The sequence below is a fragment of the Schistocerca cancellata genome, chromosome 8 (assembly GCF_023864275.1).
Source record: "Schistocerca cancellata isolate TAMUIC-IGC-003103 chromosome 8, iqSchCanc2.1, whole genome shotgun sequence".
Taxonomy (NCBI): Eukaryota; Metazoa; Arthropoda; class Insecta; order Orthoptera; family Acrididae; genus Schistocerca; species Schistocerca cancellata.
The window spans coordinates 141851069-141877540 of record NC_064633.1 but is presented as its reverse complement, the minus strand read 5'-3'; the positions used below and the strand labels follow the sequence as shown (position 1 = coordinate 141877540).

Below are 26472 nucleotides of genomic sequence, written 5' to 3'. Positions count from 1 at the left end.
TTATGCCAACTAGCTCCGCTGATGATGAAAAGATTGAAGAAACCTATGATGAGATAAAAGAAATTATTCAGATAGCTATGAGAGACGAAAATTTAATAGACATAGGGGGCTGCAGTTCGATAGTAGGAAAAGAGAGAGAAGGAAAAATAGTAGGTGAATATGGACTTGAGGAAATGAGTGAAAGAGGACACAGCCTGGTAGATTTTTGCGCAGAGCATAATTTAATCACAGCTAACACTTGCTTTAAGAATCATGACAGAATGTTGTACATATGGAAGAGACCTGGGGACACCGGAAGGTTTTAGATTGATTATTATAGGACAAAGACTTCGGAACCAGATTTTAAATTGCGAGACATTTCCAGAGGCAGATGTGGACTCAGACCACTATTTATTGGTTGTGAACTGTAGATTAAAACTGAAGAAACTGCAAAAAGGCACGAATTTAAGAAGATAGGACCTGGATAAACTGAAAAAACCAGAGGTTGTAGAGAGTTTTAGAGAGAGTATTAGGGAACGATTGACAAGAACAGGGAAAGGAATACAGTAGAACAACGGGTAGCTTTCGGAGATGAGATAGTGAAGATAACAGACGATCACGTAAGTAAAAAGACGAGGGCTAGTAGAAAACCTTGGGTAACGCAAGAGATATTGAATTTAATCGATAAAAGGAAAAAACAAAAATTCAGTAAATGAAACAGGCGAAAGGGAATACAAACGTCTAAAAAATGAGACTGACAGGAAGTGGAAAATGGTTATGCATGAATGGCTGGAGGGCAAATGTAAGGATGTAGAAGCATATATCTCTAGGAGAGATATAGATGCCGCCAACAGGAAAATTAAAGAGACCTGTGGAGAAAGGACAACCATGTGTATGAATATCAAGACCTCGGATGGAAAACCTGTCCTAAACAAAGAAGGGAAAGCTGAAAGGTGCAGGGACTATGTAAAGGGTCTACAAAGGAGATGAACTTCAAGGCAATATTATAGAAATGGATGAGGGCGTAGATGAAGTGACGTGGGTGTTATGATACTGCGTGAAGAATTTGACACAGGTCTGAAAGAGCTAGGTCGAGACAAAGCCTCGAGAATAGACAACATTCCGTTAGAACTGCTAATGGCCTTAGGAGAGCCAGCCATGACAAAAGCCTGCAATCTGGCGAGTAAGACGTATGAGACAGGCAAAATATCCTCATACTTCAAGAACAATATAATAATTTCAATTCCAAAGAAAGCAGGTACTGACAGACGTGAAAATTACCGAACTTGGTTTGAAATGATTAAAATGAATTCTTTACAGAAGAATGGAAAAACTGATAGAAGCCAACCTCGGGGAAGATCAGTTTGGATTCCGAAGAAATGTATGAACACGTGACGTAATAGAGACCCTACGACTTCCCACAGAAGACAGGTTCAGGAAAGGCAAAGAGACCTACGGAGAAAAGAGAACCATCTGCATGTATATCAAGACTTCCGTTTTCAGCGTTTGTAGACTTAGAGAAAGCTTTTGACAATGTTGACTGGAGTACTCTCGTTTAAATTCTAAAGATGGTAGAGGTAAAATATAGGGAGCGAAAGGCTATTTACAGTTCGTACAGAAATAAGATGGCATCCTAACCCCGAAATTCAATCTGTATATTGAGCACGCAGTAAAGGAAACAAAAGAAAAATTTGGAGTAGGAATTAAAGTCCAGGGAGAAGAAATGAAAACTTTGAGGTTTTCTGATGACATTGTGATTCTGTCAAAGACAGCAAAGGACTTGTAAGAGCAGTTGAACGGTATGGACAGTGTCTTGAAAGGAGGATATAAGATGAACAACAATAATAAAACAAGGATAATGGGATGTAATCGAATTAAATCAGGTGATGCTGAGGGAATTATATTAGGAAATGAGACCCTTAAAGTATTAGATGGATTTTGCTGTTTGGCCGGGAAAATAATCGATGATGGCTGAAATAGAGAGGATATAAAATATAGACTGACAATGGCAAGAAAAGCGTTTCTGTAGAAGAGATTTTTTAACATCGAGTATATATTTAAGTGTCCAGGAGTCTTTTCGGAAAGTATTTGTCTGGAGTTTAGCCACATATGGAAGTCAAACATGGACGATAAACAGTTCATATAAAAACAGAATAGAAGCTTTCGAAATGTGGTGCTACAGAATGCTGAAGATTAGGTGGGTGGATCACTAACTAATGAGGAGGTGCTGAATAGAAATGGGGAGAAAAGAAATTTGTGACACCACCTGACTAGAATAAGGGATTGGGTGGTAGGACACAATCTGAGACATCAAGGGATCACTAATTTAGTACTGGAGGAAAGCGTGAGAGGTAAAAATCGTAGACGGAGACCAAGAGATTAATACAGTAAGAAGGTTCAGAATGATGTAGGTAACGTTAGTTACCCGGAGATTAAGAGGGTTGCACAGGATAGAGTAGCATGGAGAGCTGCATCAAACCAGTCTTCGCGCTGAAGAGAACAACAACAACAACAACAACAACAACAGCAACACAAACCTTACTTTTGAAAACCCTATTTGCCTAAAAAATTCCAAGTCATTTTCAATCTTCCGTGTATTTCTTTTCCAGTCCATCCTGCCATTGTCTCGAACTTCCTAAAATGAAAAAAACCCATCCATTGGTTCTATGACTTCACTGTACCGCATCACTGACAAATTTTAGTGACTGTAGATGACTTCACCATTCTTTAAAGCTCAACTGGAGTTAATTACGTTGGTATCGACGATTCTGTTTCCAACACAATAAGGTTCATTCAGTTTACTCTCGAATCAAAAAGAGTTAACGTAAAAATGTACCGTTTGTAGTGGACCTTAATAGGGACAATAAGAAGAATTAATTTCTAAAATTAAGAAAGTTATATATAGAAACAAATAGTTGAGTATCAAGTGTTGTCTGGGTATGTGTTTATTCCAATCTTGTATCAGCCCATCTCCTCCTTCCTCCTCTCTCTGTCCACCTCCTTCTTCAGCCTCCTCTGTCCATCTTTTCCCCCTCGCCTCTGTCTTCCTCTCCCTCGCTCTCTCTCTCTCTCTCTCTCTCTCTCTCTCTCTGTGTGTGTGTGTGTGTGTGTGTGTGTGTGTGTACTCGTCTTTCGCCCCCACCACTCTATGTCCATCGCTTTCTGCCCCTCTCTCTGTCCATCCCCTGCTCTCTATCTGCTCCTCCCGCTCTCTCCATCTGCTCCTCTACCCTCTGATTCCACCTCCCATCCCCCCTCACTTTGTCCATCTCCTCACCCCCCTCTCTCTGTTCATCTCTTCTTCTCCCCTCTCTCTGCCTATCTCTTCCTCTCTCTGTCTCTATCCATCTCTTCCTCCAGCTTTCTCTGTCCATCTGCTCCTCTTTTCTTTCTCTGTCCATCTCCACCTGTCCGCACTCTCTGTCCCTTTCCCCCTCCAACTCACTCTGACCATCTCCTCGCTTCTCTCTCCAAGAGGCTGGTAATTCTTACTCCCACAGTATTTTTTCCCAGATCTTAACTAATATGTGTACCAAACTGCTAGCTTCTTAACAGTTGCTTCGCCTGCCTAAGCACGTACAAAATATCGCATGTATTTAACACATTGCACACGTATTTGAACACATATTTCATCTGTATCTCCAATGAATTCTTTTTACGTGTCATAATGTTTATGATGTCGTGTCTCCTGAACTAGATGCTATACAATGATATAATTTTACATTTGTATCCAGTGATATATGTGGCTACTGTGTGCTAAAGTATTGTGAATAGAGTCAGTATAAAAGAAGTAACAAATTTAAACCTCATGCATCATGTGGCTGTTTTTCACGCATCTCGGTATTTGACGTCATATTTCCTGAACCATGTTTCGTACAACGATATACTTTTGTACGTAAATTCACCGGCATATGTGGATACTGTCTGCGAAAAGTGCTGCCAATAAAGTAGTAGCAACGAACTAATAAATTCAAATGTATTTCGTGATACGTTAGTTTTACATGTATCTCAGTGTTTATGATACATCTCCTGTGTCCACAATGATGTAATTTGTGTACATTCAGCAGTACATGTGAATGCTATCCGCAAAATGTATCAAGAATCCAGTTCGTAATAAAGAAGTAATTAAACGTCACGCTTCATGCGACAGTTTTTCTCCACGAACATCGAAAATGTAGTAAGCGCTAAACTTTTTTCCTTCCATTATTTTGTGGGGCTGTAGCGAGAGAAAGTTAGAAAATATTTGTAATTACGTGTAAGGTTTGTAGCAAATCACTAAGTGCTGTCATTCTCAAATACTGGATGACTAAAGTAACGGTATTGGCGCGTCGTTGGCTACACTGCTTTTTCACCCCCACCCCTGTAATAGAAAGGTGGTTCTTACCCCACAGACAATAATTGAAACTTTACGGCTATCGTGTGTGGTATTTCAGGCTTTCCCACCGTAATGACTGCTTAAAAGAATCACGGTGTTGCGTCGGACAGTATTGTTTAAACAGCACATTTCCACAATGCAGTAGCACCAGTAGATGATGAGCATCTGCCTCTTGGAAATTTCGGTCAGTTTGTCACTATCGGCTTAGGGATAAGGTATCCTGTCACGGGTTAGGAACAATTCACCCTTTTCAAAAGGCCCTGAATTTCTATTGCAAATTTTCTCGTTTGTTTCTCTAGACAAACCAGGGACTCCTAAGATACGACTTGGCAAACAAATGGTAATGAGATGGGGAGCTATTAATATCAATGGGGGCTACTCTGGGAAGAAGGTAGAGCTGGCAGAGGCTGCAAGTAAGATGGGGCTGGACGTTTTAGCTGTTAGTGACATTCGGGTAAGAGGTGAGAAAGAAGAGGAAGTGGGAGAATACAAGGTCTACCTGTCAGGAGTCAAAGCAGGAATAGCACAATGGGGTGTAGGGCTTTACATCAGGAAAGAAATGGAACCCAGCGTAGTTGCAGTAAGGTATGTAAACAAACGACTGATGTGGATAGATTTGACAGTGTCTAGCAAGAAAATTAGGATTGTGTCAGTATATTCGCATTGTGAAGGGACAGATCAAGATAAGATGGATAGTTTTTATGAGGCACTCAGTGATGTAGTTGTTAGAGTAAAGGACAAGGACAGTGTTCTGCTCATGGGTGATTTGAACGCCAGGATCGTAAATCGAACAGAAGGGTATGAAAAGGTTATGGGTAAATTTGGAGAGGATGGAGGCCAACAGGAACGGGAAACAACTCTTGGATTTCTGTGCCAGTATGGGCTTAGTAATCACAAACTCCTTTTATAAACATAAGAACATTCACCGGTATACTTGGGAAGGCAGGGGAACCAGATCTGTCATTGACTATATAATAACAGATCAGGAATTCAGGAAGGATGTGAGGGACACACGTGTATTCAGGGGATTCTTTGATGACACTGATCATTATTTAATCTGCAGTGAAATTGGGATTGTGAGGCCGAAAGTGCAGGAGGTCAGGTCGATATGTAGGAGAATAAGAGTGGAGAAACTTCAGGATAAGGAAACCAGGCACAAGTACATAACAGCGATCTCAGAAAGGTACCAGTTAGTTGGATGTAGTCAATTACAGTCATTGGAAAAGGAATGGACAAGGTACAGGGACACAGTACTAGAAGTGGCTAAAGAATGTCTTTGAACAGTAGTGTGTAAAAGTAGGATGAAGCAAACAGCTTGGTGGAATGACACAGTCAAGGCAGCCTGTAAAAGGAAAAAGAAGGCGTATCAAAAATGGCTACATACTAGAATTCAGGTACACAGAGAAAGTTATGTTGAAGAAAGAAACAAAGCCAAACAGATAATTGCAGCATCCAAGAAGAAATCTTGGGAAGACTTTGGAAACAGGTTGGAGACTATGGGTCAAGCTGCTGGAAAACCATTCTGGAGTGTAATCAGCAGTCTTCGAAAGGGAGGTAAGAAGCAAAAGACAAGTATTTTGGGCAGGTCAGGAAAACTGCTGGTGAATCCTGTGGATGCCTTGGGCAGATGGAGGGAATATTTTGAAGAGTTGTCAATGTAGGTGAAAATACGATCAGCAATGTTTCAGATTTCGAGGTAGAATAGGATAAGAATGATGATGGAAACAGGATCACATTTGAGGAAGTGGAGAAAATGGTCAATAGATTGCAGAGCAATAAAGCAGCTGGGGTGGATGAAATCAAGTCGGAACTCATCAAATACAGTGGAATGTCAGGTCTTAAATGGCTACACGGGATAACTGAAATGGCCTGGGAGTCGAGACAGGTTCCATCAGACTGGACAAAAGCAGTAATCGCACCAATCTTTAAAAAAAAAATGGCTCTGAGCACTATGGGACTCAACTGCTTTGGTCATAAGTCCCCTAGAACTTAGAACTACTTAAACCTAACTAACCTAAGGACATCACACACATCCATGCCCGAGGCAGGATTCGAACCTGCGACCGTAGCGGCCGTGCGGTTCCAGACTGTAGCGCCTTTAACCGCTCGGCCACTCCGGCCGGCTACCAATCTTTAAACATGGAAACAGAAAAGATTGTAACAACTACAGAGGTATCTCTTTAATCAGCGTTGTGGGTAAAATCTTCTCAGGTATTGTTAAAAGGAAAGTGCGACTATTAGTTGAGGACCAATTGAATGAAAATCAGTGTGGGTTTAGGCCTCTTAGAGGTTGTTAGGACCAGATCTTTAGCTTATGGCAAATAATGGAGAAGTGTTATGAGTGAAACAGGGAATTGTATCTATGCTTTATAGATCTAGAAAAGGCATATGACCGGGTTCCTAGGAGGAAGTTATTGTCTGTTCTACGAGATTATGGAATAGGAGGCAAACTTTTGCAAGCAATTAAAGGTCTTTACATGGATAGTCAGGCAGCAGTTAGAGTTGACGGTAAATTGAGTTCAAGGTTCAGAGTAGTTTCAGGGGTAAGACAAGGCTGCAACCTGTCTCCACTGTTGTTCATATTATTTATGGATCATATGTTGAAAACAATAGACTGACTGGGTGAGATCAAGATATGTGAACACAAAATAAGCACTCTTGCATATGTGGATGACTTAGTTGTGATGGCAGATTCGATTGAATGTTTGCGAAGTAATATTTCAGAGCTAGATCAGAACTTAAGGACTATGGTATGAAGATTAGCATCTCCAAAACAAAAGTAATGTCAGTGGGAAAGAAATATAAACGAATTGAGTGCCAAATAGGAGGAACAAAGTTAGAACAGGTGGACGGTTTCAAGTACTTAGGATGCATATTCTCACAGGATGGCAACATAGTGAAAGAACTGGAAGCGAGGTGTAGCAAAGCTAATGCAGTGGGCGCTCAGCTACGATCTACTCTCTTCTGCAAGAAGGAAGTCAGTGCCAAGACTAAGTTATCTGTGCACCGTTCAACCTTTCGACCAACTTTGTTGTATGGGAGCGAAAGCTGGGTGGATTCAGGTTACCTTATCAACAAGGTTGAGGTTACGGATATGAAAGTAGCTCGGATGATTGCAGGTAGTAGTAGATGGGAACAATGACAGGAGGGTGTCCACAATGAGGAAATCAAAGAAAAACTGGGAATGAACTCTATAGATGTAGCAGTCAGGGCGAACAGGCTTAGATGGTGGGGTCATGTTACACGCATGGGAGAAGCAAGGTTACCCAAGAGACTCATGGGTTCAGCAGTAGAGGGTAGGAGGAGTCGGGACAGACCAAGGAGAAGGTACCTGGATTCGGTTAAGAATGATTTTGAAGTAACAGGTTTAACATCAGAAGAGGCACCAATGTTAGCACTGAATAGGGGATCATTGAGGAATTTTATAAGGGGGGCTATGCTCCAGACTGAACGCTGAAAGGCATAATCAGTCTTAAATGATGATGTTGATGATGGTTTCTCTTCTTGGCTACACTACTGTTGTGTACATAGTTCCGCGTAGTCAGCGCGTACACAACTTTCCCACTAGAGTGCGCCCCGCTAAGCACAACAGCATAGGCGCAGCGCTCGTCCGTCTCCGCACTATGAGATGGCGCTGCCATAGAGACGGACCAAATTCTGCTTCCGCCGATCCGCGTATTAATATGTAACGGAGCCAATGAGATTGCTGCTGACGTAGAAGCTTTTCTCCTCGCGGATCACACTCGCGCAGTGATACATGAACGTGCGAGGTATTATAACGAGTGTACAGACCTCCGATTAGTCAGTCTGCATTTGTATGCACCAGTCTGTACCAGTCTGCATTAGTCTGTACCAGTCTGCATTTGTCTGTACCAGTCTGCATTTGTCTGTACCAGTCTATAGTCAAGTTTCAGTCTGCGCCTAATAAGATTACCATATTCCTGTACATAGCCATGAAGATAAATGTATAGACACTTTTGTCAAGTATCAGAGATACATTTGAGAACAAGATTAACGTACCAGTACCAAAGGAACTTCAGATTGTCAATTGTAAATAGCATCCAGAACCAAATTAAGTAATTTTTATGCTTGTTATTATTTTAATAAATGTGTGTGAAAATTAATCAAGTTCTGTTTAAAGTTGGTCACCGTCAATCTGCTACTGTAAGCTTGCAAGCGGCATTTCTATCGTCTGACCTAACGGCAGAAGATAGACACGCCACGATAAGACCACGAGACATATTGCTGACACTCGTCTACTTCGTTAGAGCGACAAGTCAAATAATCTGATGGTGTGTGTACTGAAGGTCTTACAGTACGCAAATCACAACTACTTTGTGAATTATTACTTGTTGGCATTCGCCTGAAAACTGGGGAACATACTAGTAAAGCCGTCATCTAACGTTCATATTTCCTTAATGCAGAGTTCAAAGGTAACACCGTATTCCTGTTATACGCACTATGTGCATACACACCTAAATGCATCTACTTACCGTAGCGTTCTCCTCTTCCAGCGGCCAAACGAAATAGCACCACGAACGCCGCGCCCTGCGAACACGAGCAGAAAATCAGTACACAATATCAGCTCGGCACTGGAGTAGGGCGAAATAGAAGTTCCAGAGAAAACGAGCTGCGAAATACTGCGGTGCGCAGCCCTGCTAACTCCGGCTGGAGCCGCAGCCTTATTTCTCGCTCTGCTCTTATTCCTGCGCTGCCTTCAAAACAAAGTGTTCCCCGGACGACGGCTTGCACTTTGCTGAACAAACACTCCCTGCGGCACAGCCAGCTATACAGGTCACTACGTCCGAGTGTGGCGCAGTTTCAGACCGTCATGGGGGCTCTTCACACTGCGCAGGCGACAAAAATAACAATCCTTCCTCGCCATCCTCGAAGTCGAGGACAGACCCACAGCGATTCTCATCGACAGTGTTACTCAAAACACATTAATAGTGTTTTCTGAACCTCACATGATATAAATTGCTCAAAGAAAGTTTCCAATTATCGTCTATCTGCTAACGTATGTCGGCGTGTAGAGGATGAACCAGAACTCCACTGACAAAACTTTTGAAGTTGTTAAGGGATATTTTGGTACGAGGAACCTGTGAAGAACAAAGAGGAATGATTGTCTTGCCATATGTGTTTCTTCGAAAATAGGAAGGCTGCTTAAGAAACAAAGCTGAATGCATTTGCTGCCCCCCAAATAAACCCATAGTTCTTCTAGACTCAGCTGAAATGAAGTGATCGTATGAGATTATTTAAACTAGTTTTCTGAAAATCAGAGCAACAGAGATTTATGCACACTAGGCATGCTGCCGTACAGAAACTCCACCCTGCAAAGTCCTTTAATTTTTTTTTTTATATACGGAGTGAGCACAAAGTCTTGCCCTGATTATAATAATTTATTACAGAATAACCGTTTGACATAATAAGTTACATTTGATGCCGTTACATAGGTTAGTGTAACCAGGTTTTTTTTTTCTGAGACCACTTACGTTAGTAAACCTCAACGTGTGCTCCCTTGGTAGCTCGGAGAATGTCGAGGCAATAATCCAGTTCCCGCCAGGTGGTTCGTAACATGTGTTCTGTCACAGTACCCACAGCAGCCTGTATCCTACCCTTCAGTTCGTCGACGTCAGCAACTGGTGTGACGAAGACTCTGTCCTTGATATAGTCCCAGAAAAAAAAAGTCAAGGGGCTTAATGTCCGGAGAGCGGGGTGGTCAGGGTGTTGGACCTTTCCCTCCAATTCACCGATCCGGACATTAGTCCCCTCTCCAGACATTACGCCCCTTGACTTTTTTTCTGTGGCTATATCAAGGACAGAGTATTTGTCACGAACTGAAGGCTAGGATACAAGCTGCTGTGTGCACGAAACACCTGGCGGGAACTGGAATACCGCCTCGACATTCTCCGACCTACCAAGGGAGCACACGTTGAGGTTTACTAACGTAAGTGGTCTTAAAAAAACTAGTAACACTAAACTATGTAACAGCATCAAATGTAATATATTATGTCAAACGGTTATTCTGTAATAAATTGTTATACAAGGTGCATTCAAGTTCTAAGGCCACCGATTTTTTTTTCTCCGGACTGGAAATAGATAGAAACATGCGCATTGTTTTAAAATGAGGCCGCGTTCACTGTCAATAGGTCCCAGAGATGGCAGCACCGTACGGCAGATGGAATTTTACCGCCAGCGGCGAGAATGAGAACTGTTTTAAATACTTAAAATGGCGACGTTTTCCTTACTTGAACAGTGTGCAATCATTCGTTTTCTGAATTTGCGTGGTGTGAAACCAATTGAAATTCATCGACAGTTGAAGGAGACATGTGGTGATGGAGTTATGGATGTGTCGAAAGTGCGTTCGTGGGTGCGACAGTTTAATGAAGGCGGAACATCGTGTGACAACAAACCGAAACAACCTCGGGCTCGCACAAGCCGGTCTGACGACATGATCGAGAAAGTGGAGAGAATTGTTTTGAGGGATCGCCGAATGACTGTTGAACAGATCGCCTCTGGAGTTGGCATTTCTGTGGGTTCTGTGCACACAATCCTGCATGACGACCTGAAAATGCGAAAAGTGTCATCCAGGTGGGTGGCACGAATGCTGATGGACGACCACACAGCTGCCCGTGTGGCATGTTGCCAAGCAATGTTGACGTGCAACGACAGCATGAATGGGACTTTCTTTTCGTCGGTTGTGACAATGGATGAGAAGTGGATGCCATTTTTCAATCCAGAAACAAAGCGCCAGTCAGCTCAATGGAAGCACACAGATTCACCGCCACCAAAAAAATTTCGGGTAACCGCCAGTGCCGAAAAAATGATGGTGTCCATGTTCTGGGACAGCGAGGGTGTAATCCTTACCCATTGCGTTCCAAAGGGCACTATGGTAACAGGTGCATCCTACGAAAATGTTTTGAAGAACAAATTCCTTCCTGCACTGCAACAAAAACGTCCGGGAAGGGCTGCGCGTGTGCTGTTTCACCAAGACAACGCACCCGCGCATCGAGCTAACGTTACGCAACAGTTTCTTCGTGATAACAACTTTGAAGTGATTCCTCATGCTCCCTACTCTCCTGACCTGGCTCCTAGTGACTTTTGGCTTTTTCCAACAATGAAAGACACTCTCCGTGGCCGCACATTCACCAGCCGTGCTGCTATTGCCTCAGCGATTTTCCAGTGGTCAAAACAGACTCCTAAAGAAGCCTTCGCCGCTGCCATGGAATCATGGCGTCAGCGTTGTGAAAAATGTGTACGTCTGCAGGGCGATTACGTCGAGAAGTAACGCCAGTTTCATCGATTTCGGGTGAGTAGTTAATTAGAAAAAAATAGGAGGCCTTAGAACTTGAATGCACCTCGTAATCACGTCAAGACTTTGTGCTCACCCTGTATAAGAGTCAGGTCAAATATATAGTATCTTTACCAATTTCGACTTATTACCAAGTCATCATCAATAGAGTTAAATACGTTATACAGACTACTCCTAAAGCATAAGGACGAGAAACATAAAGTAACATATATTTACTACTCGGTGGAAATGGATGCAAATGCGGAAGTATGTTACCAGAGGTTTCCCTGGCGCTGGACGACAGATTGCCTGAGGTCAGTGTGAGTATAGCGCCATAGGGGACTGGTCCCGCAGCGCGAGGCAGTTGAACCCACGGGAAAAAGACAGTGTAGTGCGAGTCAGTCAGCGAGCAGTTACGGCGCACCGTGTTGGTGGTCTTCATTACAACACGGTCCAGAGACAACATCTGGGTGACTTTATAACGTGAAGAATCATCCGGAACTGGTACGAGGATGACGTGTGACGAGCGTAGCCCAGTAGTTTGCCGGCCGGAGTGGCCGAGCGGTTCTAGGCACTAGTACGGAACCGCGCGACTGCTACGGGCATGGATGTGTGTGATGTCCTTAGGTTAGTTAGGTTTAAGTAGTTCTAAGTTCTAGGGGACTGATGACCTCAGAAGTTAAGTCCCATAGTGCTCAGAAATATTTGAACCCAGTAGTTTATTATTTCTCACTGCACTGTGTCATATGCATGGGGAGCCTACAGGTACTGCTGCCCGAAGTAGAGGAAGTGTTCTGCCACGGTCAAATACAGCAGGGGAGATGACTGCTACATTCTGCGACAGGTAAGACGTGACTCACGTCAAACTGAGGATGCAATTGCAACCACATTTAAAAGAATTACGGAATCTCACGTTCCACGGCGCCAAAGCGCCCGGTGGCCAGTACGTTGTATTCCATTGACACCCACACGTCGGCGGCACGATCTGTGACCGTGCTACGAGCTTAGGGACTGGAGACCACAGAGGAGTGTGGTCGGTGCTCTTCTCGGATGTGAGCAGGTCCAGTCTAAGTAGTGATTCCGGATGTACCTTAATGCGGCGGGAGGGAACACTTCACGCACCCAGAAACGTTACCGAACATGATCGTTTTGGCACGGTAGGCACAACGTTATATTAGCGGACCGACCTCCAAATTTCCGAACACGGTACACTCACCGGTCAACAATATTGCTACACCGTACTCCTTCCCCATGTGCGTCATTTCAGGGGTGCCTTCGGCCGTAACTTCATTTTTATGGATGTAAATGCATGACCATACCGGACAGCACAGGTAGAGGAACTCCAGGAACGAGAGGGTATTCGGCACAGACCGGCGTGCCCGTTCCCCCGCATTAAATGCCACCGACAACGTGTGGGCTGTGTGGCGGGGATTATTGCAGCCTGCCCACAAGCACCAACGACCATTCGACCATTGTCAACCGCGCTAGTGGAGGAATGGAACTCCAAACCACGCACATTCCTTTCCAAACTTGTGACCCGTACAGGAAGTCACTGATGACAGTGTCACCAAAGCAGAGTTATTAAACACAGTTTTCCGAAACTCCTACACCAAAGAAGACGAAGTAAATATTCCTGAATTCCAATCAAGAACAACTGCCAAGATGAGAAACGTAGAAGTAGATATCCTCGGAGTAACGAAGCAGCTTAAATCACTTAATAAAGGCAAGGCCTCCGGTCCAGTCAGGTTGCTCTCAGAGTATGCTGATAAAATAGCTCCATTTTTAGCAATTATATACAACCACTCGCTCACAGAAAGATACGTACCTAAAGACTGGAAAATTGCTCAAGTTACACCAATACCCAAAAAGGGCCCAAAAAGTGGCTCTGAGTACTATGGGACTCAACTGCTGTGGTCATCAGTCCCCTAGAACCTTGAACTACTTAAACCTAACTAACCTAAGGACATCACTCACATCCATGCCCGAGGCAGGATTCGAACCTGCGACCGTATCGGTCACGCGGTTCCAGACTATAGCGTCTAGAAGCGCACGGCCACTCCGACCGGCTGGCTCTGAGCACTATGGGACTTAATATCTGAGGTCATTAGTCCCCTAGAATCTTGAACTACTTAAACCTAACTAACCTAAGGACATCGCACACATCCATGCCCGAGGCAGGATTCGAACCTGCGACCGTAGCGGTCGCGCGGTTCCAGACTGAAGCGCCTAGAACCGCTCGGCCACATCGGCCGGCCCCAAAACGGGAAGTAGGAGTAATCCGCTGAGTTACAAGCCTATATCACTAACGTCGATTTGCGGTTGGAACATATACTGTATTCGAACATTATGAAGTACCTCGAAGAAAACGATTTATTGACACATAGTCAGCACGGTTTCAGAAGATATTACTGCGCAGTGTGGGATCCGCATCAGCTGAGACTGACGGGTGAAATCGAAAAAGCACAAAGAAGGGCGGCTCGTCTTGTATTATCGCGAAATAGGGGAGATAGTGTCACAGACATGATACGTGAATTGGAGTGGCAATCATTAAAACAAAGGCGTTTTTCGTTGCGACGGGATCTTCTCACGAAATTTCAATCGCCAGTTTTCTCTTCCGATTGCAAAAACATTCTGTTGGCACCCATGATCATCACGATAAAATAAGAGAAATCAGAGCTCGCACAGAAAAATTTAAGCGCTCGTTTTTCCCGCGTGCCGTTCGAGAGTGGAACGGTAGAAAGACAGCTTGAAGGTGGTTCACTGAACCCTTTGCCAGCCACTTTATTGTGAACAGCGAGTAATCACGTAGATGTAGATGAGTACATTTCAATGCATGCATTACCGTCTTTGATGAACACACACCTTATTAAGAACCACATCTCGCCGTTTGCAATCTGCAGGGGACCATCATCATATGGACTTCAATGTATTATTGTCTTTGAATGAAAGTGTCATTACTGTTCGTTTCATTTCGTACTTCTTTCAGTTACGTTCTCTACTGTACTGTAGCAGTTTTTTCTCTGTACGGTCCAAGTTTCATAGGGCTACGTTACTTGGAAGAGGCACTTCATGTGAAACTTAAGTTTTGCACAAGTTTAGGTTCCTGATTCGTTTGGATACTGGGAATGCTAGGAGGATATCACAACTATAATAAGAAACAAGGAGTAACAAACTCGCTTGTATATCCAGGAATAGGAATAAAGCAAGTCGGCCGGTGTGGCCGAGCGGTTCTAGGCGCTTCAGTCTGGAACCGCTCGACCGCTACGGTCGCAGGTTCGAATCCTGCCTCGGGCATGGATGGGTGTGATGTCCTTAGGTTAGCTAGGTTTAAGTAGTTCTAAGTTCTAGCGGACTGATGACCTCAGATGTTAGGTCCCATAGCGCTCAGAGCCATTTGAACCATTTGAATAAAGCAAAACACAAATATTTAGCCGAAAGAAATCTTCACTGAAGTTGCGCACTCATAAAGGGCATAGAGCACATGCATTGAAACCATAGTTAGGTACACAAAACTACAATCAAACCTTGCAGAAAGAGTAGTGAAACAAGTGAGCAGATCAAGGTGACAATGGGGGAGATTCAGGTGAATCGTATGACAAGGTTGGTGCAGCTGACCTGCGGTCATAGCGCGAGTTACTTGATATGTTCAAGGGAATGAACGGCCAAACTGCTACTGACCAATGCTGGTTGCAAGACGTGTTGGCGACGGTGACGTAACTGCAGCTGCTGGTGCGGCTCAAAGGTATATTGAATGTGGCAGGGTGTAGCTTCGGCCGAACTTCATGGTTCGGTAGGTGCAACACTCCTTTATGCTTCCTGTTTCAAAAATAGAACCACTGCTATCTATGTGGGAGGTCAGGGGCCAAAGCCTACCTACTGAGTCATAGGGGCTGACCATGTCTCTTTTACAGAGGTTTCTGCCTGGGTTCCATTAGAAAGGCGATTCTCACTGAATCCCTACACTGCCCTCAAGAACTACAATTGTTTAAAACGTTGAGTAGTTTCCAACGGTTGTCATAATTTTGAGTAAATCATGGACTCCTCGTTGTATTATGGCAGCCAAAATCTACACTCCTGGAAATTGAAATAAGAACACCGTGAATTCATTGTCCCAGGAAGGGGAAACTTTATTGACACATTCCTGGGGTCAGATACATCACATGATCACACTGACAGAACCACAGGCACATAGACACAGGCAACAGAGCATGCACAATGTCGGCACTAGTACAGTGTATATCCACCTTTCGCAGCAATGCAGGCTGCTATTCTCCCATGGAGACGATCGTAGAGATGCTGGATGTAGTCCTGTGGAACGGCTTGCCATGCCATTTCCACCTGGCGCCTCAGTTGGACCAGCGTTCGTGCTGGACGTGCAGACCGCGTGAGACGACGCTTCATCCAGTCCCAAACATGCTCAATGGGGGACAGATCCGGAGATCTTGCTGGCCAGGGTAGTTGACTTACACCTTCTAGAGCACGTTGGGTGGCACGGGATACATGCGGACGTGCATTATCCTGTTGGAACAGCAAGTTCCCTTGCCGGTCTAGGAATGGTAGAACGATGGGTTCGATGACGGTTTGGATGTACCGTGCACTATTCAGTGTCCCCTCGACGATCACCAGTGGTGTACGGCCAGTGTAGGAGATCGCTCCCCACACCATGATGCCGGGTGTTGGCCCTGTGTGCCTCGGTCGTATGCAGTCCTGATTGTGGCGCTCACCTGCACGGCGCCAAACACGCATACGACCATCATTGGCACCAAGGCAGAAGCGACTCTCATCGCTGAAGACGACACGTCTCCATTCGTCCCTCCATTCACGCCTGTCGCGACACCACTGGAGGCGGGCTGCACGATGTTGGGGCGTGAGCGGAAGACGGCCTAACGGTGTGCGGGACCGTAGCCCAGCTTCATGGAGACGGTTGCGAATGGTCCTCGCCGATACCCCAGGAGCAACAGTGTCCCTAATTTGCTGGGAAGTGGCGGTGCGGTCCCCTACGGCACTGCGTAGGATCCTACGGTCTTGGCGTGCATCCGTGCGTCGCTGCGGTCCGGTCACAGGTCGACGGGCACGTGCACCTTCCGCCGACCACTGGCGACAACATCGATGTACTGTGGAGACCTCACGCCCCACGTGTTGAGCAATTCGGCGGTACGTCCACCCGGCCTCCCGCATGCCCACTATACGCCCTCGCTCAATGTCCGTCAACTGCACATACGGTTCACGTCCACGCTGTCGCGGCATGCTACCAGTGTTAAAGACTGCGATGGAGCTCCGTATGCCACGGCAAACTGGCTGACACTGACGGCGGCGGTGCACAAATGCTGCGCAGCTAGCGCCATTCGACGGCCAACACCGCGGTTCCTGGTGTGTCCGCTGTGCCGTGCGTGTGATCATTGCTTGTACAGCCCTCTCGCAGTGTCCGGAGCATGTATGGTGGGTCTGACACACCGGTGTCAATGTGTTCTTTTTTCCATTTCCAGGAGTGTATTTCCAGATTTTGATTCCTCAGTGTTTCAGGAATCATGACGTTTCTTTTCTCTCACAAATTACGTTGAAGGTTCAAATCGCCGTTTAACATTCACAGAAATCGAAATAAAATTGTGCTGGTGTAAGCTGGCGCCAGCACACCAAGCGGCATAGAGGTTACGCGAAGATCGACAGAGGCCAAAAACAGACTCGCAGGGAACGCACCGGCAACGCCATCTCGGCCGCCAGTATTCAAATAGCTGCCGCGGTCCGGAGGGTCAGTTAGTTAAAGTCTGTTCGAGTCTGTTGCACCGAGTACGTTGTAAGTTTCAGTGTCATCAGTCGTAGTCCAGCAGGAATCGCAGTAGCAGTTGGCTCCTCCCCTAACTCAGCGACAGGCAGCACATAGCAACCATAAAAAGTGTGCATAAGCGGACTTTGTACTCCACCAGCAGAGAGGCTACCGTGGACTATGACGGAAGAGCTTGTACCACAACGAATATCTGGAGTTAAGTAAATTTTCGATTTTTATGAATAGAGAACCTAGTTAATCTATCTGTGCAGTTTGTGTTATAGAAAGAGGATACCAGCCACCAAACAACATCCTCTCCTTGCTCCTATGATACAGCTCTACGGAGACAACGAGATGACAAAAAATAAATAATAATTGACGGGGATATTATGGGTACCCTGCTTGGTTAACAACTGCTAAACTGTCCTGGGTCTGTGAGCTGATTGATGTTCCATTAATTTATACTTAATTCCTCTTTGTTTGCGGAGTACACACACCTCTTGTCACGTCACAAACATGGGAAGATTCGCTATTTTTAAGTTATGAGAAAAGCAACACAGCGCTTATACAAAACCCCTGGGGCCTCTGATAACTTTATCCTCTTAGTACCACTAAGCTCAATGTGGTCCCATAAGCATACTGGAAAATATGTCTCCCTTGGATCCAAAATTATTACTTCCCAAATAATATTACTTTCTCTTTCTGAGTCAATTGCAAACAATAATGTTCAGTTCATTTTTTCATTTACAACAGATAAAAAATTATACACGGATTTTGCACTGAGTACTACTGGGTTCAATATGAATCAAATCTAAATTTCTTTTTGTTTCTTGAATGTAAAATAAAATGATGAATGTTACGTTGAACAACTGTAGTACGAAACACCTGCAACAATGAAAATATTATTTCCCGTTTATTTTTGTGCTCACTGCTTGGGTTTTTTGCCTCGGATATTGTTTTATTGAAGAAATGTATGATGAAATAAAAGAAATTATTCAGATAGTGAAGGGAGATGAAAATTTAATAGTCATGGGTGACTGGAATTCGGTAGTAGGAAAAGGGAGAGAAGGAAACGTAGTGGGTGAACATGGATTGGGGCTAAGAAACGAAAGACGAAGCCACCTGATAGAATTTTGCACAGAGCACAACCTAATCATAGTTAACACTTGGTTCAAGAATCATAAAAGATGATTGTATACATGGAAGAACCCTGGAGACACTAAAAGGTATCAGATAGATTATATAATGGTAAGACAGAGATTTAGGAACCAGGTTTTAAATTGTAAGACATTTCCAGGGGCAGATGTGGACTCTGACCACAATCTATTGGTTATGAACTGTAGATTAAAACTGAAGAAACTGCAAAAAGGCGGGAATTTAAGGAGATGGGACCTGGATAAACTGAAAGAACCAGAGGTTGTACAGAGTTTCAGAGAGAGCATAAGGGAACAATTGACAGGAATGGGGGAAAGAAATACAATAGAAGAAGAATGGGTAGCTTTGAGAGATGAAGTGGTGAAGGCAGCAGAGGAGCAAGTAGGTAAAAAGACGAGGGCTAATAGAAATCCTTGGCTAACAGAAGAGATACTGAATTTAATTGATGAAAGGAGAAAATACAAAAATGCAGTAAGTGAAGCAGGCAAAAAGGAATACAAACGTCTCAAAAATGAGATCGACAGGAAGTGCAAAATGGCTAAGTAGGGATGGCTAGAGGACAAATGTAAGGATTTAGAGGCTTATCTCACGAGGGGTAAGATAGATACTGCCTACAGGAAAATTAAAGAGACCTTTGGAGAGAAGGGAGCCACTTGTATGAATATCAAGAGCTCAGATGGAAACCCAGTTCTAAGCAAAGAAGGGAAAGCAGAAATGTGGAAGGAGTATATAGAGCGTCTATACAAGGGCGATGTTCTTGAGGACAATATTATGGAAATAGAAGAGGATGTAGATGAAGATGAAATGGGAGATATGATACTGCGTGAAGAGTTTGACAGAGCACTGAAAGACCTGAGTCGCAAAAAAGCTCCGGGAGTAGACAACTTTCCATTAGAACTACTGAAGGCCTTGGGAGAGCCAGTCCTGACAAAACTCTACTATCTGGTGAGCAAGATGTATGAGACAGGCGAAATACCCTCAGACTTCAAGAAGAATATAATAATTCCAATCCCAAAGAAAGCACGTGTTGACAGATGTGAAAATTACCGAACTATCAGTTTAATAAGTCACAGCTGCAAAATACTAACACGTATTCTTTACAGACGAATGGAAAAACTGGTACAAGCCGACCTTGGGGAAGATCAGTTTGGATTCCGTAGAAATATTGGAACACGTGAGGCAATACTGACCCTACGACTTATCTTAGAAGCTAGATTAAGGAAATACAAACCTACGTTCCTAGCATTTGTAGACTTAGAGAAAGCTTTTGACAATGTTGACTGGAATTCTTTCAAATTCTGAAGGTGGCAGGGGTAAAATACAGGGACGAAAAGCTATTTACAATTTGTACTGAAACCAGATGGCAGTTATAAGAGTCGAGAGACATCAAAGGGAAGCAGTGGTTGGGAAGGGAGTGAGACAGGGTTGTAGCCTCTCTCCGATGTTGTTCAATCTGTATATTGAGCAAGCAGTAAAGGAAACAAAATAAAAATTTGGAATAGGTATTAAAATCCATGGAGAAGAAATAAAAACATTGAGGTTCGCCGATGGCATTGTAATTCTCTCAAAGACAGCAAAGGACTTGGAAGAGCAGTTGAATGGAATGGATAGTGTCTTGAAAGGAGGATATAAGATGAATATCAACAAAAGCAAAACAAGAATAATGGAATGTCGTCGAATTAAGTCGGGTGATGCTGAGGATATTAGATTAGGAAATGAGACGCTTAAAGTAGTCAAGGAGTTTTGCTACTTGGGGAGCAAAATAACTGATGATGGTCGAAGTAGAGAGGATATAAAATGTAGACTGGCAATGGCAAGGAAAGCGTTTCTGAAGAAGAGAAATTTGTTAACATCGAGTATAGATTTAAGTGTCAGGAAGTCGTTGCTGAAAGTACTTGTATGGAGTGTAGCCATGTATGGAAGTGAAACATGGACGATAAATAGTTTGGACAAGAAGAGAATAGAAGCTTTCGAAATGTGGTGCTATAGAAGAATGCTGAAGTTTAGATGGGTAGATCACATAACTAATGAGGAGGTATTGAACAGGATTGGGGAGAAGAGAAGGTTGTGGCACAACTTGAGCAGAAGAAGGGATCGGTTGGTAGGACATGTTCTGTGGCATCAAGGGATCACCAATTTAGTATTGGAGGGCAGCGTGGAGGGTAAAAAAACAGATACAGAAGGATGTAGGTTGAAGTAGGTACTGGGAGATGAAGAAGCTTGCACAGGATAGAGTAGCATGAAGAGCTGCATCAAACCAGTCTCAGGACTGAAGACCACAACAACAACAATTGTTTTATCCTGTCTAGTACCACAGGGATCAATATGACCCCATAAGCACATTGAAAAATCATATCTCCCTTCTTTCCACAGCTATTGTTTTTAAAATATATATAACTTCGTTTCTACGAATCAACTGCATCCAGTTCGTAACGCCTGCACCGTTCTCCGCCACCTCCTACCATCACGGTATGAGGTCTGAAGAGGTCAGTAACTGACCGAAACCGGTAACCACAAAAACAAAGGTTTTTTGCGGTCGAGATAGTTTTAAGAAAAACCGCTGTTCTCACGAGAAATGTTCTCAAAAATTACTAAGTTTCTTTTTGTTTCTCTAACGTTCTATTTACGAAAATACGATTATGACTGTTTTATTGAATAACTGTAATGTACATTTTTATGTTAGTTCATTGAAATACCGCCAATTTATCTGGTGCAAATTACTTTCGGGCTATATGACACCAGTGATACTCAGCGAAACAAAAAAAAATTATGGTCATAGAAGGGTTAAACATCTATGGGTAGCACTATGAAGCGATATGAAGTGGGACGAACCCATAGAATCAGTTAGTAGGAAAGGAGAATGGAAAACTTACTTGTTGGAATTGTGCTGCAAAAGCGTTCGCTTCCGCGCCAACTTTGTTCCTCCGTCTACGCAATTGAATGTGAAATCCGGGGTTTACGTTTTTTCCGGTATTCCAGGGACAAGATAAGTTTACTGAGATGGGAGTGCTTGCGAAGTACGCACCGTAAATATCGCGTCCTAGGCAATCCTTTTGCAAATAGTTCCTGTGAAAAACACTGCAAATATGAGGTACTCATGAGTACATTGGGAACGTCGGGAAATCACCACCTTAGCTTTCCATCAGTACTACTTTACACTCTGTACGTATCTGTAAGTGGCAGTTTTTCGTCTCTGTTGGTTCCCTTGGCGATCCTGCAATCAGTAATACAACACTGATGTCCGAGATGGACACCGTTATAAGAAAGTGGAAATTCAAACAGTGGAAACGACAGGAACCGCTGATAATACAGTAACGACAAATGTAAATCTCTGGACTCTGTTTTTAGATAATTTAGGATATTGTTTCAGAGTACCTGAGCGAAGATTCCAACAGCTCTTCACTTTTCAGCTTGAACAACGTGTGGAGGACAAATATTTTATTTGATCTTTTATTGTAGTTCTTTAAAAAAAAACACCGTGTAATTCAACTGAAAAGGTTCCATTTAATTTTCTGCCTTATTTCCTCCAGTGAACTGTGTGTCACCTATTCATATCGAAGCGAGTTTTTACTTTGAGGAAACCAAGCTATTTCTAAACCTTATCAGCACCCTAACTCTTGTGGGTGTCGTCAGATTTTCTTGCATTGAAGCCGTTTGCCCCACACCTACTAACAAGAGCTTGTGGCCTCTCGCCCACCCATATGACTGCACGTGAGGTTATGTACCCCACCTTACCGGCAACATGCGCTCAGCGCAATTTGACTCTGGCTATCTAGTACGCTCTTCATCCTGAGTTTAAATTAATGTAAACAAACGCTTCCTCGGCACGCTTTTAGACCACAGATGATCTAGAACGCGCATTATCCCAATATATTGAAACAAACGTCTCCATTAGATGATGGTGGCACTATCCATTTCCAGAAGACTTATGGAATACTGTTCATTTGTCTCTATCTTAACAGCAGCTTTCTCAGCAAAGGTTTTTTTTATTACAAAGGTGGAATCTTTTGTACCGTTTGGTTGCACCAAAAGATATATGAATGAAAGCAATGCTCCATACCATGGGTAAATTTGCTTTAAGAATACAAAAAAAACTTGCGAACACATTTTTCAAGATTAAGTCAGTGACTTTATAGGCTGATGCTAAGGAGTGATGTCATTCCTGAGCAGATGCGAAGGGCTTTCTATTGGAAGTTATTTATTATCGTCTCAATACTACGAACTGAACAATAAGGGTCATTACATCTTTGTCTCTTAAATAATTGCATGGACATTTATTAAAAAAATATTAATTACAGCTTCTTTCTTTTTCTGTTCGTTACTCAACTTCATAAAAACGTCCTCTCAAAAATGTTTACAGTTTTCCCACTGAGGAAATACGAAAGAATGCCTGGATCCTTGCTTTGAAAAGGGAGAATTATAAGCCAAACGACAGAAAGCTGTGCAGAAAATACGTATCAAAACCCTTCTAGAGTTATTTCCTTGAGTTGGCAGTTAGGACGTACATTAGTCCTCAGATTAAAACTCTATGAATGACGAATATTTTCAGAGACAGAATATTAATATCTAATTCACTAAAAGAGTTTTCTCTATGACCAGCTTTTCTAGTATCCTATGCGTCTTACGTTGATAGTGTTTCGGCGTTCGTACGGCATTAAGCAAAAGTCATAAAACATAAATGCTTATTTTGTGTAAAAGCTGTACATTATCGATAGAAATGTATGTCATATCTTATAAAAGGACTATACATATTCCTCAGGAAGGAATCGTCAGAAAACTAAATGCTTCCCGTCAAATCGATAATTCGTGTTCTACTCTTGTGATAACGATGAATTACACTCACAGAAAAGAAATAAAAAATTCACTCAAGAACTGTAATTACATCGCTTGTGAAAAGAACTGGTAATACTCTGTTTCATGTGGCCACACGTAAGAATGATAACCATCTCATTAATATTGAGAATTTCTGAGGAATTAGGTTAAACGAACTACTACATGTATAAAACTAATATAAGAAATCGTTCAATATAAGAAATCGTTCACTTGTTCAAATCGATGCTTGATTTCATCTGTAAATGAGAAAAACTGCGTAGCTCCATTTTTCATAGTGGGTAGTGAAAAAACTCGATATTTTGGCCTCTGTCACGTGACTCTGGTGTTAGTTTCAAATCTTACCGCGGCAGACGTATGGCCGTGCGTGGTCTGTACGTACGTTGAAAGTAGGACGTCCTTAGGTATCAGCTATTCTCATGTGAATGACAGAGTGAGGTACGATAAAGCATTGAAAGTCTCCACTGTGTTCGTCAATCAGCATGTTAAATTTGTAACTCGTGTGGTTCTTGTTTCAAGTCTCACTGGACATTAGCTTTTACCGAAGTTCCGGTGTCGAGTGTATTGCGTGCCGGGAAAGAAGAAAACAGCACAGCAAAGCTTTTTATTCCAGACAAGACGAAAATCGTGTGTATTAGGAAAAGTAAACGATGTTGTGAAAAGTGCAGTGCAGTCGAAAGGGCATGCATGGGAACTGCATGGCTACATGGATCCTCCTCATCCGTGTAGCAAACGGCAGCTCCAGATGTGAAATGGATTTCTCGAATTCTGATGTGGAATGAGTTGATGGATCACCACACGACTGACACAACGTTTTGTCCTTTGTGGCTCCAGTATTGGGGTGTATGGTGAAATCTCAAAAATACAATTTTACACTATACACACCATATCCAAATAAGAATCCTATATTTGCGACAGGCAGTTCTGCTGCTTGTTCCCTCTGATTACTTTCGTTTTCCGTCTGATCTCTTGGCAAGCGTGTTACGGAGCTTTACAGTATATTACATCGGTTTTATCACAAATCATTCTAAATGGAATTTTAAATCATACTGTCTGCCCGCTATTCATAGCTTTCACGAATCAAATATACACGGATTATGAATTTCTGTTGTTGGAATGTTACGATGCGTTAAGGGGAGTTAGAACGGAAAAAAAATTTGGATTTTTATCTCATTACAAAATTTGCAATTTTCCGAATAAAATGATGTATATATAGCACTTATAAACTCATATGGGAAGTATTTTATTTTATTTTTTAAATATAATCTACATCGGTTGAAAATGTTAAAAGTTTTATGTGCATTACTTCAGCATCTAATAAAATCGGTAATTTTTTATGTAGAAGGCTGTGGATTTCTGTGTTATAAAGGTTAAATGTCATTTCCTGTACAGAAGAGGATGGGTACCAGGTTGAGGAAGTTGAAACAAAGTTTTGAGAGACAAGAAACTTTCTGATGGTAAAACCATAAGAGGCATGCTGACTGAGAAAATGATTGATAAACTACAGCAGTATTATGGGACGGCCATCAGAAATAATACTGAGGATTTGTTGAAAATAAAGCAGGCAGTGTGGGCTACCTTCTTCCACAGACTGTCAACTGATGAAAAACCAGTACACCACCTTTGCCCTCCTGGACCTGATTCATGGTGCAATTATCGCAATCCCCAGTACTCAAACAGTTCATACAGCCATAAGCATTCCATCCCAGCAGCAGTCATGGATACCATAAAACCTATTTACAGAGATCTGGCAAATCCTGAATTACTGAAGATGTGTCTGCGTGGTCGGACTCAAAATCCCAATGAGTCGTTCAGTAATCTTATATGGACTCGCTTACCAAAAAATGTTTTTGTTGGAATGAAGACACTAAAGTAGGGGCTCAGTGATGCTGTTATTGCTTTTAATGATGACGACATCACTAGGGTGAAAATGCCACAGCATATGGGAATTAATCCTGGAACAAACTGCATCAGAGAACTTGAACGGATGGACAAGGTTCGCATTGATAAAGCAGAGTATGCAGTACAGTTGGCCACTAATGAGTCCAGAAAGAAGAAAAGAAGAAAAAACTTGGAAAAAGATCAAGATGATATACAGTATGGTGCAGGGTGCTTCTGAGTCGCTAAAAATAAAAAATTACACATATATTGAGTTACAGTCTTTTGAAACTTTAGAAGCCGTTCCTGAAAATTTACATTTTCTGTTGCATTTTTCCCCAAATCTCAGAAACCACTTCGAGTAGAGTATTCAAATTTTCAGGGAGTAATAACATACATATCCTGAGTAGACTGAACTAAAAGAGGAACATAATGTTATGTACAATTAAAATTATTTAGGGTAACATACACAAAAGTACACTACATTTTAACCGTGTAATTAAAAAATTGTATTTCCAAAAGCAGTGGCTGAAATCCAATTGTTGTAGTTCAGTAGACTCAGAAAAATACAGTTTCATGTCCTGCAAAAGTTTCAGTGGTTCCTGAAATACAGGGAAGCGAAGTCATTAAATTTAACATTGTCAGGATAGGACGTTCTAACTCTCCTTTAGCAGCAGCTGTAGCCTAATGCTCGCTTCGCGCGGATCCCAGCGCCGGAGAGACCAGTACTGTGCAGTTACGAGTACAAGGTAAAAATTGTCAGCCGGTAAGGCTGTGTGCGAGCAGCTAGTTCACATGACGACACTAGGTTGCGAAACACGTTCGTGAAACCAGTTTCGCGAAAATGGTATCGCATATGACTGTGGAAACAGCGACACCAGTGCCAGTTACGTCGTTTTGTGTGTGCCGGAGATGTGTCTGAAACGAAAGGTTTGGCCGCTGAACGAGTACTGACAGAGTTAGCGCTTGTCTGCATAAAGTCGCTGCACCACAAAAGTTATACGAGATGTGTTTGGATTCGTGATTGGAAATACCTCACCTGGGCTTCTCAGCGACCTTGCTGGAAGAAATTGTTGTACAAGACCAGAAAAGCAATAAGGATACTATAATGCTGAAGCATTGTCATACGAACTGAAACTACAGCTCTCATTGTGTTTTTGCGTCAAATGGCGGTAAGTACACTCTATACAGGATGCTCCG

General features: G+C 42.9%; 1 protein-coding gene across 1 annotated transcript in view; it reads right to left on the bottom strand.

Moving 5' to 3' along the window:
* Positions 1 to 26472, bottom strand: part of LOC126095428 (uncharacterized) — a 1192014-nt gene that overhangs the window by 964139 nt on the left and 201403 nt on the right. The window contains exon 3 of the mRNA XM_049910223.1: positions 8848 to 8902. Coding sequence (XP_049766180.1) covers positions 8848 to 8902 — 55 coding nt within the window. The remainder of the gene's footprint in view (positions 1 to 8847; positions 8903 to 26472) is intronic.